General features: G+C 39.5%; 1 protein-coding gene across 1 annotated transcript in view; it reads right to left on the reverse strand.

Moving 5' to 3' along the window:
- Positions 1 to 16,419, reverse strand: part of LOC126416340 (menin) — a 39,374-nt gene extending 22,955 nt beyond the window's left edge. The window contains exons 1-4 of the mRNA XM_050084012.1: positions 16,002 to 16,419; positions 15,771 to 15,923; positions 15,325 to 15,567; positions 2,950 to 3,157 (exon numbers count right to left, since the gene is read on the reverse strand). Coding sequence (XP_049939969.1) covers positions 2,950 to 3,157; positions 15,325 to 15,567; positions 15,771 to 15,923; positions 16,002 to 16,419 — 1,022 coding nt within the window. The remainder of the gene's footprint in view (positions 1 to 2,949; positions 3,158 to 15,324; positions 15,568 to 15,770; positions 15,924 to 16,001) is intronic.
- Positions 16,420 to 17,662: the final 1,243 nt, after the last annotated feature.

Here is a 17,662-nt window from a genome sequence, read left to right on the forward strand (position 1 = left end):
ACGTGGACTATGGGAAAACCAGAACAGAATGAAGTCAACGCATTTGAGACATGGTGCTAGAGAAGAATGTTGGAAAGTTAGATGGACTGATATGCTAAGGAAGCAAAGGAACATAAGGAAAATACTGAGAAGAAGAAGGGATGAATAACAGGACATCTGTTAAGGCATCAGGGAATAACTTCCATGGTACCATAGGGAGCTGCAGATGGTAAAAACTGTAGAGTACAAGAGAGATTGGAATATGTCCAGCAAATATTTGATGACTTAGAGTGGAATTGCTATTCTGAGATGAAAAGGTTGGCATAGGAGAAGAAGTCATTGTGGACTGCATCAAACCAGTCAGAAGACTGATTACTCAAAAAAAAAGAGCCACATCTCATCCCCTGTGCTCACCCTGTCCAAAAACTCTGGATCTGTTTCACAGTGCTGATGCAATTCCTTTTCAGTACAATTTTCGCACAGGCTTTCCTCATTTGAAAATCCTCAGTTGAAATGTGGTGAATGATTGTTCCGAGTATTCAACACTCCTCGGGTATTCAACACTCCTCTGCAATCATCCGAACACTTAATCATTTATCCTTGTCCACCACTTGATGCACTTCTTGCACAGAGTCATCAGTTTGTGATGTCAATGGGCATCCTGAGCGGGCGTCATCGCTGGTAGACTACTGACCTTCCCAGAACATCTTGTGGCACATGAAAATTGGGCTTTATTTCATTGCCCTGTCACCATAGGCTTTCTGAAGCATTTCAAGTGTCTCCGCGCCATTTTTGCCAAGTTTCACACAGAACTTTACTGCATAATGCCGCTCCAAAAACTGGTCCATTTTTTTGCTCAACGAATTGCAGTAGATATCTGTCCATGAAGCACGCTTCTGCTTCAACTGCCTGCATGGGACTGACACTGGTCTCGTTTCAGCTCAGTTCCCCCACCAACTTCTCCGGCTGACCTCCACCCCACCAGCCAGCATTGGCATCTACCAAAAATTAATCCTTCCAGGAACTTTTGGGCAGACCTGTTATAAGTAACCAAAGAATCAAAACTTTCCAGTGAATAGTTTCTGTAATACTGTTTGAGAGTGCCCAATGTCAGAGCACTGCCATTCTGTCGAAGTACATCAGTCACCTGTCACTCCTAAACAGGCAATGAACATACCATTCATACCAGCTATCAGGCAAGGACGTACCCATTGCCGTCAGTACAGCCACTGTGTGTGGTCCAATTAGATAATATGGGGATATTCTTGGCACTGGTTCAAGTGGCATCACACTGGCCTCCATTACAGGTAACCTCCATTCTGTGTGTGCACACCCTTATGACAGCAACAGAAATATCAACAGCAAAAATAGTTAAAAATTTTAACTGGCAATACCTTTCTTATGACGAAAGTTAGCTGTAACTGAAAACACAAAAGAAAATGTGTACAGTAGCTCTTTCTTTTTTCTCTGCCTCTTTAGTCTTACAAATGAACTCCCCACTCTGAAAGCTCAAGATTTCTCTAATTTGACTTCTATTTGTGTGTGTTCTCCCGTAGGACTTTCTCATTCCCATTTCGAGGCTTGGCAAGTGATTGTTGTATTTATGTCATACACCGTATTTACATAAAAATTTTTACTCTTTATAGTCTGAATTTATTTCTTTATAAAAATAACTATATGATGAAGTTGGGTTGGGTTGTTTGGGGAAGGAGACCAGACATCGAGGTCATCGGTCTCATCGGATTAGGGAATGATGGGGAAGAAAGTCGGCCGTGCCCTTTCAAAGGAACCATCCCGGCATTTGCCTGGAGCGATTTAGGGAAATCACGGAAAACCTAAATCATCAGGATGGCCGGACGCGGGATTGAACCGTCGTCCTCCCGAATGCGAGTCTAGTGTCTAACCACTGCGCCACCTCGCTCGGTATATATGATGAAGTATTATTATAATTTCTGTATACATCACCAAAAGCATTTTATAAGAAAATTTTATTCATAAGGATTGAAGCAGACGAAATGAATTAAAATTTATGTTGCGGCCAGGACTCGAACCCGTGTCTTCTTACTTGCTAGGCAGAAATGCTAACCATTACACCACCGCAGTAAAATGGTAAACATTGCTGCACGAACTACCTAAGCTGAGTGCCCTCCCCAGCACAAACTCAATTCATTTTTTCCCTACATATTGTCACTACTGCCAGGGCTCTACGATACCGGCAAGCACCCCAGCAATGGACGTAATGGGATGCCCTTGTACCATTGGTGATCTTATAATTAAATGTTTCCCTGAGACATTTAAGTCTCTTTTTATTATCTACGATAATGATCGAAGCAGACGGTGGTGTAATGGTAGCATTTCCGCCTAGCAAGCAAAGAAGACCGGGGTTTGAGTCCCGGCCGCCGCACAAATTTTAATTCATTTTGTTTGTTTCAATCATTATCGTAGATAATAAAAAGATACTTAAATGTCTCAGGGAAACATTTAATTATAAGATTTATTAATTCATAATGATACACAGCACTTACAGGTTATTAAGAGTAATAAGAATATACTTCCCCAGAAATACAGTGGAGGCTTGAAAAATACCTGGCCATCTCCATACACACACACACACACACACACACACACATACACACACACACACCTGAGGCTTGATATAGACAGATAGATCAGTTCTGTTGTTGACTGATTGAAAGAATGTTCAATAGAACCACTTGTACTATGACAAACAATCTACAACTGGTGCCAATTTCTTTCAAACTGGTATTCTCTTTTAGAAATATTTTTCAGTACCTGGCCCCATTCAGTCATGTAAGATGTCCCCAATTTAGATCCCACTGATAACTGTAGATTTAGATTCCTTATTGTTTATTTTTTATTGCTCTTATTAAAACTCTAATTAAAATATACTATTGAAAGAATAAGAAAGAAAAGAGACATGTTAGTATATAATAATGTACAACTACTTACTGCCTTATAACATCACTGGCATTAGCCCAACTTTCAAATGCCTGTTTGTACATTTTGTGCCTGTAGAAATAACCACCTTGGTAAGTGTATGGATAAACATGTTGGTTTGCATAATATGTTCGAGCTGAGAGAACAGCTTCCTGGAAGAGGGCATTGCAAGGAGGTCGTCCTGGTGTTGGACTTACTTCCTCCAAGTCACTCAGATTCCCTGTAATAAAAACAAAACAATATAAAACATCTTTCACCGGAACTCAACCATTTTTAAACCTACAAACATAGAAAATTACAATATTATGAAACAAAACTGCTGGCCAGTACTTATCTTCAAGAAAAATGTCAATACTGTCAAAAAAGTTAGGTTTTGGAGCTGACAGGCCCTTCCTCCTGAAGGTGAAGGAGGAGAGAGGGGTATATTGGGGAAGGTTAAAAAGGATGGGCAGATCATTCAGACACAAAGACGAGAGGAACTCTGCTGTTGTGACAAAGGGAAACAAAGATTTATTCCTTAATGTTTTTTCTCCAGTAAATGTCAGTGTCAGCTGAGCTGTGCTATACACAATCACAATACAAAACACAAAAATAGTTTCTGTGTAGTCTTTGCTTCCTTGTCCACAGCTCAGAAACAAGTTAAAAGCTCTGGTCCGCAAACATTCAACAAGCCCCCATTTAACATAAAGCAAGAAATTGGGAATCCTTACCAGTTCAAAGGAAAATTAAAATCACACCTCATTAGCCATCTTCCCACAAATATCTAGATTCACGGCCTGTTGTTGTTGTTGTTGTTTTATCCCTCCAAACTAGCAGCTCAGCACCTTTCCTTCTGATTTAATTGATTAAACTTGGCTGGCATAAGTGTGAACAGCTTTATGCAGTATCTTAAAGACAGACAGAGAGAGAGAAGGGGGAGGGGGTGAGGGAGGGGGGAGGGAGGGATGAAGGGAGAAGAAGTAGTGTATTACAAATTAAAGGCAAAGAGGAATATTGATAGCATCATTTAAAACATACAACTGTCTATGATTGGGTATATTGTGAATGCACCAAGTATTCAAGAATTTAAGATACTGGAGCAAGGACTATGCAATACGTATTTGATGTCACTGCACTGTCACTTATTTCAACTTGAGAATATTTGTAGTGTTGCAGTCTGTAGCTGACCATAATGTTAAGAAAACTCACCAGAACCAATCAATGAAAGCACCATGAAATATTAAGGTAGAATGGATATGCTAGGTTGTGAAGACGGAAGACCAAATCTTTCATGGAGCAGATGATCTGCATTAAAAAATATACATAAAATGATGTGATTCTAGCATTGAGATATGCATGGTGTTCAAGCATACAGACTGCATGACAGCATCAGCACCGTCTGACAACAGCTTCCAAATAGGTCGGCAGTACATCAAGGCATCTACATAAAACAGAAACCATAGAAAGATTTGTGGTTTCTGGGATAAAATACGTAGACTGGCATATTTTAATGACTGCAAGTGAAGACGTGTGAACATCAAGCTGGAGAGAACAAAGTACAAGATTTTATATTTTTAGGGGAAAAATATTTGACCGCAAAGAAATTCTTCAGGCAGAATGAAGCTGAACACTGTAGGTGCCATGTAAGGAAACTGGTATGCAAAATTGTAAGGGCATCAGTGTACTGTATGCAAACTGTCACAAAAAGTTTGACAAAATGTTTAACTGCATTTAGGGAGCATTCAAAGTACAGCCTTTGAAGCAATATGTTTGAAGTTGATATAGAACATAAAACACATCAAATGACAATCAGATTACATCAAAGGCTCACAAGATTTGTAGAATCTTTTCACATATATTCAGACTATTTGACAGATCAAAAATAAGCACTTCCTTGCACACACACACACACACACACACACACACACACACACACACACACCACTGCAGTTATGAGGATGCGTCTCAGGTGGGGTGGATGGAAGGAGGAAGGACGTTGGGAGGGGGGGGGGGGGAGGAAAATGGGGGAATGGAAAGATGGAAGGATGGCTGGCATGGAGTGGCAGGATGCACACAGGATAGGACTGTGGCACTGGTGAACTCTGTTGCATACGTTGAGAGTTGCATGTGGCACATGACGACATGAAGGAGTGGAGTGGCAGGGGGAAAGAGAACAATGAATGAAAGAGAGAGAGAGAGAGAGAGAGAGAGAGAGAGAGAGAGAGTGGAAAGTACAAGTATGAGGGGCTAAAATGAGGTAATCTCATAGTTAAATCCTGTTAAACTAAAATCTAGTGGTCAGTCAGACAGATGGATAATGTGCAATGCATTTGAAGTGGCCACAACCAATGCTTTGGTACCACAAGTCCAGTGCAGTCTTGGTAATGAAGGGGATGGGGGGGGGGGCGGGGGGGATGTTGTTTATGTGTGTATGTGTGTGTGTGTGTGTGTGTGTGTGTGTGTGTGTGTGTGTAAGATAAGTGAGAAGGAAAATATAAGGAGGGATATTGGATAGATAATATGAGGGGGGGAAACAGGTTTAGTAACAAATGGTGTACAGACAGGAGCCACATGTACACCGAGGCAACAAAAATCAGGAGGTACCTCCTAATATCATGTCGGACCTCCGTTTGCCCAGTGTAGTGTAACAACTGAACGTGGCATGGACTCAACAAGTTGTTGGGTGTCTCCTGCAGAAAGGCTGACCCATGCAGCCTCTACAGTCATACATAATTGCGAAAGTGTTGCCAGTGCACAAACTGACCTCTTGATTACATTCTGTAAATGTTTGATTGTGATCATGTTGGATGATCTGGGTGGCCAAATCATTTGCTCAAACTGTCTAAAATGCTCCTCATACCAATTGCAAACAATTGTGGCCTGGTGACACGGTGCATTGTCATCCATAAAAAATCCACCATTTTGGGAACATGAAGTCCATAAGAGGCTACAAATGGTCTACAAGTATCCAAACAGCCATTCCCAGTTAATGATCGGTTCAGTTGGACCAGAGGACCCATGTCAACACAGTCTGCACCATTAGGAGGCCACCAGCACCAACTTGCACAGCAGCCTGTTGACAACTTGGGTCCATGACTTTGAGGGGCCACACTCAAACCCTACTATCAGTTCTTACCAACTAAAATCAGGACTCATCTGACCATGCCACGGTTTCCATTTCTCTAGGGTCCAACTGATATGGTCACAGGCCTACGAGAGGTGCTGCAGGTGACATTGCACTGTCAGAAAGGCACTCGTGTCAGTAATCTGCTGCCATAGTGCATTAACCCCAAATTCTGCACATTGTCCTAACAGATATGTTCGTCGTACTCCCCATATTCATTTCCGCTGTATATAATGCAGTGTTCCTTGTCTGTTAGCAATGACAACTCTACAAAAACACCACTGCTCTTGGTTGTTAAGTGAAAGCCATCGGCCACTGTGTTGCCCGTGGTGAGAGGTAATGCCTAAATTTTGTATTCTCAGCGCACTCTTGACACTGTGGATCTCAGGATATTAAATCCCTTAACAATTTCTAAAATGGGATGTCCCATGCATCTAGCTCCAACCACCATTCTGCATTCAAAGTCTGTCAATTCCTGTCATGAGGATAAAATCACATCGGACACCTTTTCACATGGATCACCTGAGTATAAATGACAGTGCCACCAATACAATTCCCTTTTATACCTTGTATATGCAATACTACAGCCATCTGTATATGTGCTTCTCGCTATCCCGTAACTTTTGTCACCTAAGTTTATAGTAATGGAAAATTCTAGACAGAATACAAATAACGAGAGGAGTAAATATGGAAACCTCACCCAAGACATGATGCAGTGCCAGTACAATTTCATCAGCTAAGACGATGTAGCCATGCAGGTGCATGTATAATATGCAATTAGCTCTGAAAAAGGACATCATTCTATGCATAGTTTAACGTTCAATCTTGTTTATGTGCCTACTGACCACTCACCAACTTATATTGCACCAAGGACTTTTCATTACCATAATTATATACTGACATGTCTAACTTCTGTCCTATTATCTCATATTATGTTTCCTTCATTGTTGCACCAATGTTCTCTCTCTATCAATCTTCCTGCACTCCATATGTGTATGAAACAGGAAAAAACCATAACACCTGGTACAATGGGACAATCCTCTGCCACACACTTCACAATGGTTTACAGAGTATACCTGTAGATGTCTCTGGGACAAGACAGGTAGAAGCCAGTAAGATACCAAGACTCATTCAAACTGTTAACGGTAATGAGACAGCAAGATGCCACACACAGGAGTTTCCAGGCACAATGACAGCCATGATGACAATAATTGTGTTACGTTGAAAACAGAGTACTGGAACATCACCAATATCCAGAATTTGTATGAGTAATACCTATCACTATCAGTACCAGTCAACCTAAGAGAAAACAAATTATAACACTGGAAAAAAATATAGTCCAGAACTTCTAATGTAAAGGGGTAATTAATGTAAAAAAGAATTTAGGGACATTCTTGTTTTAAGACAAATGATTGCGTACTCAATTAAAAAATTAGCATCTGCCAGACAAAAATTGGTACAGTGACCTCTAAGAAGTTAATGAATGGTGCTTCTCACATGCTACAAAATGGCAGAGAGATGAAAATTTCTGGCGTATAAAAACTGCACCTGATTGGAACTCAAACCCAACAACTTTGCCTCTAGCGGGCACTTGCTCTACTGACTGAGCTATCCAGGTATGACACGCACCCTGCTTCCGCAGCTTTACTTCCACTAGCACCTATCTCCTATCTTCCAACCTTCAGCCATCTCCTACCTTCAGCTATAACCCAGGGGATTGTTTCCAGAATGAATTATCATTCTGCAGCAGCTATGTCCTTTCTACAAACAACCCTGCTAGAGACACATCTGAAACTGAGCATTATGGTAGAGACTGAAAATACTTCTTCAGTTGTAAGGTTTTTTTTCCAATGCTACTGCTATGTCTACTAAGGCAGTTTTCTGAAATATCCTTTATTCCAGGAATGCTAGTCTTGGAAAGTATACAGAAGAAGTTCTGTTATGTTTCGAAGGTAACAGAAAGGTACTGGTGCAAGTAAAGTTATGAGGGCAGGTTTTGAGTTATGCCTGCTTAGCTGTCAGTAGAGCAATTGTCACGTTTAGGCAGCATAGGATCTGGGTTCAAGTCACAGTCTGGCATAGTTTTAATCTGCCAAAAAGTTCCAAATCAGTGCACACTCTGCTGCAGAGTGAAAATGTATATTGATGTAGAGATACCACAATACACTAATTTAATTGACAATGCATTTGCAAGTAATTAAAACACACACACACACACACACACACACACACACACAAGTGGCAGATGTGATACGTAATGACAATAACATAACTTTACATACTCTGGAAACTTTACGAAAATTATCTTCATGTGCAAACAGTGCTAAATGAGTAATGAAAATTTATTTCAGAACAATGTATTGTAGATCTGTCTACTGTCAGTTAAAAACTAGTTTCTTTTATTGTACAAAATCACACTAAGTGCAAACTTGTAATTTAGAATTTAGTATTTACTACAATAGCAGATGATGTATACATCATATTTTTGGTACTATTTTGATTTGCTCTTAATCATGTTTATTTTCATGGGTTACATTCAATATCCCCAGACAGTCCTATCTGAAATGCGTCACACATACTTATGCAGTATTCTATGATGGGTAGCATACGTGTTTTGTAAGCAATCTCCTTAGTAGATTTGACTGCATTTTCCTAGTACCCTACCAATGAACCAGTCTGCCACCTGTTTTACCTACAACTGAGCTTATGGGATTTTTCTATGTCCTATCTCCAGAAACTGTTACACCCAGGCATTTGTATTCCAATTCCAACTGTGAGTTGTTGATACTGCAGTACTAAGATGACACAATTTTTTCATTATGTGATGTGCACAATTTTACCTCCTTGGTATACTCACTGTAGAGAAACTTCTCAAGAAACAGAGATTACTGGATGTAAAACAAAGCGTAGGCTATAGAGAGTTGCTGAATGAAATGATTTTGGCTGTGAAGATAGCAATGTGTGATGCCTTCACTGACTACCACAGCAGAATATTGTCAAATGATATTTCACAACATCCAAAGACAATCGGATGGCATGTAAAGGCTGTTCGTGGCACCAAAGTTAGTGTTCAGTCTCTAGCAAATAAGAGAGGAACTGAAATTGAGGGTAACAAGCAAAAACCGAAATGCTCAACTCCGTTTTCAAATGTTCCTTTACAAAGGAAGCCCCAAGAGAATAGCCCCAATTTCATACTCCCACCACTCTGCAGAGATGAATGAAATAAGTATTAGTGTCAGAGATGCTGAAAAACAGCCGAATACATTAAAACTGAACACAGCTCCAGGGCCCAATGGAATCCCTGTCAGTTTCTATACTGAAATTGCAGCTGAGCTAGCCCCTTTTCTGACTACAATTATCGTAGAATCCTTGAACAAAAAATCATGCCCAGTTCTTGGCAAAAAGCACATACCACCCCCATCTAGAAGAAGGGTAGTAGAAGTGATCCACAAAACTACCATCCAATATCCTTAACATCAATTTGTTGTAGAAACTTAGAACATTTTCTGAGCTCAAACATGATGAGGTAACTTGAACAGAATGACCTCCTCAGTGCCAACCAGCATGGATTCCGAAACCATAGATCATGTGAAACCGAACTCGCATTTTTCTCACATGACATACTGAAAGCTTTGGATCTAGGCAGTCAATTATATGCTGTATTTCTTGATTTCGAGAAGCATTTGAATCAGTACCACATCTACGCTTATTGTCAAAAGTACAGTTACATGGGGCATCAAGGGAAATTCGTGATTGGATTGAGGACTTTATGGCAGAAAGGTCACAGCAAGTTATCTTGTATGACGAGTCATTAACAGACATAGAAGTAACTTCAGGTGTGCCCCAGGGAATTGTATTTAGACCCTTGCTATATATGTTTTATATTAATGACCTTGAAGACAATATAAATAGCAACCTCAGAATTTTTGCAGATTATGCAGTTATCTATAATGAAGTACTACCTGAAAGAAGTTGCATTAATATTTAGTCAGGTCTTGATAAAATTTCGAAGTGGTGCAGAGATTGGCAACTTGCTCTAAGTGTTCAGAAATGTAAAATTTTGCACTTCATAAAACAAAAAAACGTAGTGACCTATGACTATAATATCAATGAGTAAGGTTGGAATCAGAAAACTCATACAAATACCCAGGTGTAGTGATATGAAATGGAATGGCTCAATCGTGGGTAAAGCAGATGGTAGACTTCGGTTTACTGGGAAAGCACAATCAATCTACAAATGAGATTGCTTAAAAATCACTTGTGCGACTAGTCCTAGAGTAGTGCTCAAACGTGTGGGTCCTGTACCAAATAGGACTAACAGAGGATATTGAGCATATACAGAGAAGGGCAGCACAAATAGTCATAAACTATCCCAAGGAAGTTTCAAGAAACGGCTTTAAATGATTATTTGAAAAATATACTACAATTTCCTACATATCACTCACTTAGGGATTGTGAGGGTACGATAAGAATAATGATTGCACACATAGGCATTCAAACTATCATTCTTCCCACATTCCCCAAGTGAATGGAGCAGGAAGAAACCTAATAACTGTTACAATGGGACGTACCCTCTTCCATGCATCTTACTGTGGTTTGCAGAGTACAGGTTGGTTGATTCGATGAAGGGAACCAAAAGCAAGGTCTTCAGTCCCATCGGATTAGGGAAGGAAATCAGTCATACCCTTTCAAAGGAACTATCCCAGCATTTGCCTGATGCGACTGAGGAAAATCACGGAAAACCTAAATCAGAATGGCCTAACGCTGGTTTGAACAACCATCCTCCCTAATGCAAGTCCAGTGTGCTAACCACTGCGCCACCTGGCTTGTTTTGCAGAATACAGATGTATATTTAAAGCAATTTTCTGATCTCAGTGCCACTTTGAAATCTTATCAAAATCTAACTGAATAATTTTGCAGTTTCTTTTTTTCAATTAGTACTTCATCATAAACAACTGCATCATCTGCAAAAATTTTGAGGTTACTGTTAATATTGTCTGTCATGACATTAACGTGCAATATAAACAACATGGGACCCCAGCACACTTCCTTGCAGCACATCTGAAGTTACTTCTACATGTGTTGGTAACTCGACATCCAGGACAACATTCTGCGTACTCCACATCAATGAATAAATCCTTAATTTAATCACAAATTTCACTTGATACATCATACAGTTCTGTACTTTTGATAGCGTGGTACTGAGTCAAATGCTTTTAGCAAGTCAAGATATACTGGACTTACTTGACTGTCTTAAGTCATCATTTTCAGTACGTCAAATGAGAAAAGCTTGAGTTATTATTTTACGAGATCTATGTTTTCACAGTCCATGTCGGTTGTCACAAAGGCAGTCATTCTGTTTGAGATACCTCATTATATGCTAGGATTTTACAACAGAGGAATGTCGATGAGATTGGACTGTACCTCTGTGGATCGCTATCCTTGTTGTAGATGTGTGTGTTCTGCACTTTCTTCCAACTACTGAGCACAGGTGTCCCCCCCCCCCCCCCCCCAAGGGAAGGGGACCTTATTACAGCTGAAAAACGGGAGTTTCGACTGCAAATTCTATATGGAATCTGGTAGGAATTCCATTGGACTCTGGAGTTCTATTCAGTTTCAGTGATTTCAATTGTTTCTCCACACTATGGACATTAATATCTACAGCACTCATTTTGCAGTAGTACAAAATAAAATTGGGGTAATATTCTTAGATTTTCCTTTATAGACGAACATAACTTTGATGCCAATGGCAACCTTCATATTTGATCAGAATTTCTTCAGGTTGTGTGAGAGATCTTCCAATAATATTCTTCTACAATAGTCAATGAAGGAGTCACTCATTGTCTTCTTGACAATAAAATGTGTTTCATTAGGATCTCTCCCTCTATTGCCTTATGCATTGTTTTACACGTATTATGCTGTAGTCTCTGTTCCTTTACTAGTTTCTTTACAGTGAATGTATACTATGGAGCACCCCTCATACCTGAACTTTTCTACTAGATATCTATCTAACCAGTGCAAGGTCAATCACCCTTTTGAAATCGAGCCATAGTTTCTCTACATGGTCCAGTACCGAGCTAAATGTTCATAGTTCTTCATTCTGACAAAACATAACAACCTCTTTAACTAATTTGCTGAACATATAATTCCTTCTACTTTTCTTAGTTGTCCTTCGTACTTTGGTAAACACTGTTACAACAACTGCCACTTGCTGTTTCATACCAGCTTCAACATGGACATCCTCAAAGATGTCAGGTCTATTAGTTGACATCAAATCAAATATGTTTCCATCATGACTGGTCTTCTAAATTACAGAACACATTTAAAATTGTTTCACAAGATGTCTTGCAACCTCACCACTTCTACCAACTGACTCCTGGATGAGTACAGTCTTCTCCAATGATGACAGTATGACTGGGGAACTTACATACAATGAAATGAGGTTTTCTCTAAGGTTTCTGGCTACATCTGGGTATTGGTCTGGTGGTCAACAGCAAGATAAAATTGCAAGTTCAGCTTCAATTTCTTCCAATTTCTATTTCAATGGATTTGAAATCCTTGTCGACTGCAACAAATACACCACCTCCATTTCCAATTTACTTACGCTTTTGATACACATTTTAAATGTCCCCAAAATTCACACTGTTTTCAATTTCGGCTTTTAACCAGCTTTCTGTACCTAAAAATATTAGCTCCACTGCTTTTCAGAAGCACTTCATTCTGAAAGCTTTGGCAGTTGAACAATAGGATATTAATACTATCACCTATGGTGGCCATACCTTTGGCCCTTACTTCAGTGTTTACTGCAGCTATCATTATTTGGACTGACGGAGAATCAATTACTCTAAAAAAATGCCTTCTTTGCAGCCCACACATTGTCAGCTATCTGTAGCCTCTAATGTATGGTTCACCACTGGTGTATTTTGGGGGACCCTACAGTTCTCAATCCTATGGCACAAACCTAAGTAGTTGCAGCCAAGCTCGGCACAGAACCTTCTAAGTCGCTGGTTCAAACCTTACACTTGATTTAGAACCAGTTGGCCACAATCAGTTCTGAGGAAAATGTTGTAGATTTTGAATTTCTTTCTAAGACCATGAGCAATGCTGCTCTTCTCAAACCTCTCTGTCAGTCACTGGAATGGCCCCTGTATGTCCTCAGTGCCAAGACAATGGGCATATGCACCACAATCTGCAGCTGGATGCACCATGTTCACTCAACAGCTGATGCAACAGCCTCTTCAACATGTTGAATGAGCTCTCTAGGCATAGATACTGAGTGCACATGATGATCCATCACAAACTTTGCTGCTAATAAGGGATACCACCATTCACTGTATATTTGAACTGCCAATAATTAACAGACCCCCTCCTCTTTTGAGTTTGCCTTTCCGTGACAGAGGGCACAGCAAGTATTTGAACAGGTGGACACCAAGTGTTATAGTTGCGGGTTCATTCAATTTCAAGGGGATGATATAATGATTTGTGCACCACCATTTCTCTTGCAGACACCATAGTATACCAAGATTATTTTTCGGACCAAAATGGGACCACTGAAGCATATAAAACACCATTATAATAGCCCATATAACCATCACATGCCAGGGGACTCTTGTGATATGTGACCTCCATTATTTGTGGGTATACTGAATCATGTTGCACAAGTATATATGTGTATTCTGTTATCAAGTTGTTACCTTTCGCTCTCCACAATTTATATCCCATCATGGAGATACCACTAACAGATTCACGTGAAGATACAGAATGTTAAATAAATTTAACTTTTCCATAACAAACATGTAAGTCTGCATTTTTCCTGGTGTTAATTTTGTTACTGAAATCTTAATGTATACTACTGATTACTACCTGTGCTTCACCCACGAGCTATTAAATAATAGCGTATGTGCATTAACAAAAAACAATTTGAAGTGTTCAAGACAAAATGTCAATCAAGGCGGAATAGGTATTTTCTAGTAGGCCTATAAATAATATAGGGTAAAGGATACCAATCCTAGCAGAAGTGTGGCATCACTGACAGGCACATACAGAAGAGAAAGGAAAAACACACACACACACACACACACACACACACACACACACACACAGCTACCAAGTTTTCTTTTCTTTCTGTGTGTGCCCATCAACAGATCAACACTTTGATTCCAGTATTTGGCCTGTGGTCTTGTTTGCTCCTAAGTTATTTACATTCTGAAAGAACTACAACGTTCTTGTATAAGCAGAGATCATGATTGAGGTTTACGATATTGCTACATGGAGCTAAGACAGTGACCTCTAATAGCAATACAAGTCCGCAGCCTCACAGAAATGCTTTTGAAACCTTTTGCTTTTGGTGCCTTAGTTTTATTTGCAAAACAATGGTAATACGTCTTGTTTACAGCTTTTAAACTTAGTATGAAGTTTCAAAAAATTTACACATCTGACATAGATCAACCAATCAATCACTGGAATGTATCACAGCAGTGAAAGCTACTCTGCTGAAAATATTAACTTAAATAAATGTATGTGTAGCTTTATGGAGGTGAGTGTAATTTCCCACACAAATAATAACCTTCACAAAGCATTGGGGACTCATTGCAATTTTCCCCAATAACAATGAAATAAAATCTGCAATGAGAAAAGGAAGGAATCATGCATTAGCACCCCATTAAGAGCTTCCTCGACATTCATTCTACTGATTCACAAATATCTAAATCTAGATGGCCAGCTGGGGATTTCAACTAAACTCCTCCTGGTTTTAAGCCAATACTTTAACCATTGCATGATCATATGAAATAACCTAGAACAAGTTACTATCTTGTTTTGTCCATGTTGGCCAGTGACCAAGAAACACTGGAAAGGACAAAATGAAGTAATTACCTGCTTGTCATTTTTTATTTGAAAGATGACTGACAAAAATAACTGGTTCAATCTCTCTTCTGTAGAATTTATTGATGGGTTGATTACATATTTGAATTAATTACCTAATACTTTCCAGTCCCTTAAGGGGCAGTCTCACTAATAAACATAAATCGCAATTTAGGCCTACCGTACATCAATCATTCCTAAAAATGTGTTTCTTCTCACAAGTAGGTTTTAACAAGTACTGGCAAATCACATTTACATAATCACTTACAGTGGATCATATTAGAAAACCAGGGACCCCTTTTACTTCATCAACTACATCTACAAATATGTTATGAAACAGTGCAAGACACATCACTGAGCATTGTACGTAACACACTGTTTTTCATAATTCATAGATACAAAAGAATTAAGCATTCACTCACCAAGAGCCATTGGATAATGAGACAAATGTCCCAGATCATACAATAACCACAGCAGTTCTTGTTGCAACAAAGCTATTTCCATTGCCTCTGTGGTTGGACTAAGGCTAGGATTTATTGCTGAGACTAAAGCTGCAACTTCCATTGGCCTAGTACATATCACAGGACGTCCATTTACATACAGCCAAGACTTTGATCCAATACCAGGTCCAACTGGTTGCCCTCGCTTGTCTTCATTCCCCTTACCTACAACAAATGATTAAAATGACAACTCTAGCCTCACAGTGAATTCCACAATTCTCCGCCAATTGGTAACACGCCATTTAGTGTAAATTGACAGGTTACTAGAAGAAAATAGTCGGAAAATGTTACTGCACGAGATGTCACAATTCATCTACTCAATGCGGAATTTCGATTAGTTTATAGTACGTGCGAAGGTAAACACTTACCATGCCACGTAACTTCGGCTGTTTCTTTGCCTCCTTCTCCAAACACAACCCAAGCATGATCTTCTGACAGAGCTAAGTGGACGTCACGAAATCCAAGAACTTGACAACCGGCAACCACGGCGAACGCCACTCCAAAACAATCCAGTTTGTTTCCTGTAAGTAATAATGTAAACATCTAACACATTTCGTAGTGAAATGTCACATAAACAGAAACGTTCGCCAGTAACTCACCCGTCAAATAACTATACAAGCTCTGCAAGTGCGCCCTATCCTTATAATAGCTTCGTGTCAGAGAATTCCAAATGACATCAGACACTTTCTTAACTAGATCCCGTGTAGCAAATTTTGTGAGTCCATATAGTGAAAGATCGACTGCGCCTTTTATTATAGCGTGAAACTTTGAATACAATGCTTCTACAATGTGATATTCGACAGGAGGCAACTTGAATTCTGTAAAATTTTCGGTCTCTTTCTGCGCCGATAATGCTCGATTCCATGTTAATGAATTTTCAACAGCTCCAACAATTATGGATAACAGTGCTAAATCAGGCTCGTAAGAACTTTCTAATTGTTGTTTAAATAAACCAACAATTGAAGAAATATCTTGTAGCGGGAACTGTTGCCGATCAACTTCTCGAAACCCCGCCATGTCGCAGTTACGCGGCATTATAAACTAACGCCGTGTCATTCATAAATATACTCACACCTCATTGTTTAGTGACAGTATGTGTATCTTATACTCAGTACATTCATTACACACAACAAATAATTTTTTTAAAGTTTATTTCGGATATTGCAGATTTTCAAAAGCCACTGACTAGCGTAGTCCCTTACGCACGTTCGAGGTCAAGGTTAAAGTTAGTACATTCGTCTGTTGTCAAACATGCATGAGCAGAGATGAATCACTTCTGTCATCCGTAGACTTCTAGGCGCTCACATATGATACCAATTTTTGGTTCAGTAAGTACGCTAGAAAACTTTCCTTCGGCCTCATGGAAAATTTGAATACGTACATTCAATTTGTGTAGATCAACAAATGCGTCTAATACAGTCAAAAGATCATTGACCCATATATTTACCACCAAACAGAATAATATCGAATTCTCGATGTATTAAAAAAGAATATCGCGCAGCAGCTTTTTCAGCATGTGCAAAAACGTAAACTGATGTCATCAGATCAGCATACAAAGAAACCTCTTGTTCATAGCTGCCGTAAGGCCGATTCACACTAGACAGAATGGAAGTAGCGTCAAAACATTCTACTATGACCCATCAACGAAAACTAAAAGAAATGATTGCAAAGCCGGACAAAATCATGTAGCCACAAATTTTTGTGCACTTACAGGAGGCAGTGTTGTGAAGAACATACTGAACATCCTGATTCCTGGGATGTGTGGGTGCAGACGGGAAATGGGGAGGTTTAAAGGACAATTCACACTGGCCGTCATGTCACATCACGTCCTGTCCGCTTAAACTACTCTGTATTGCATTTAAAATCGCGACATCCACACTGCCCATACCATTACGGCACCTTCAAAGTATCTCAGGAAGAAAGTTTTGATGGCTGATGTATTCTGTCCTTTGTTGATCAGGGTCTCCAAAGCACATTTCCTTCCGCTACACAGCCATGCGTACATCTCCATATTCCTTTCCTCGTGATTTTCGTGTTTGATGTAAGTTGTGTGTTGTTCGTTATTTTTGTCATTTCTTATAAATTTTTTCGTTATTTCTTTCGATAATATTTATAATGTAATAATTAATGACGAAAGATTAACCGAAGCTGTGAGATAGCAGTTCGAATTGTACGACTCGAGTCTACTAAATTACTTGTCTTCTGCTATACTTATGAAGTGGAGTTTTATTCACACTGGTACCGTATTTAATATTTTACA

Source organism: Schistocerca serialis, chromosome 8 (assembly GCF_023864345.2).
Source record: "Schistocerca serialis cubense isolate TAMUIC-IGC-003099 chromosome 8, iqSchSeri2.2, whole genome shotgun sequence".
Taxonomy (NCBI): Eukaryota; Metazoa; Arthropoda; class Insecta; order Orthoptera; family Acrididae; genus Schistocerca; species Schistocerca serialis.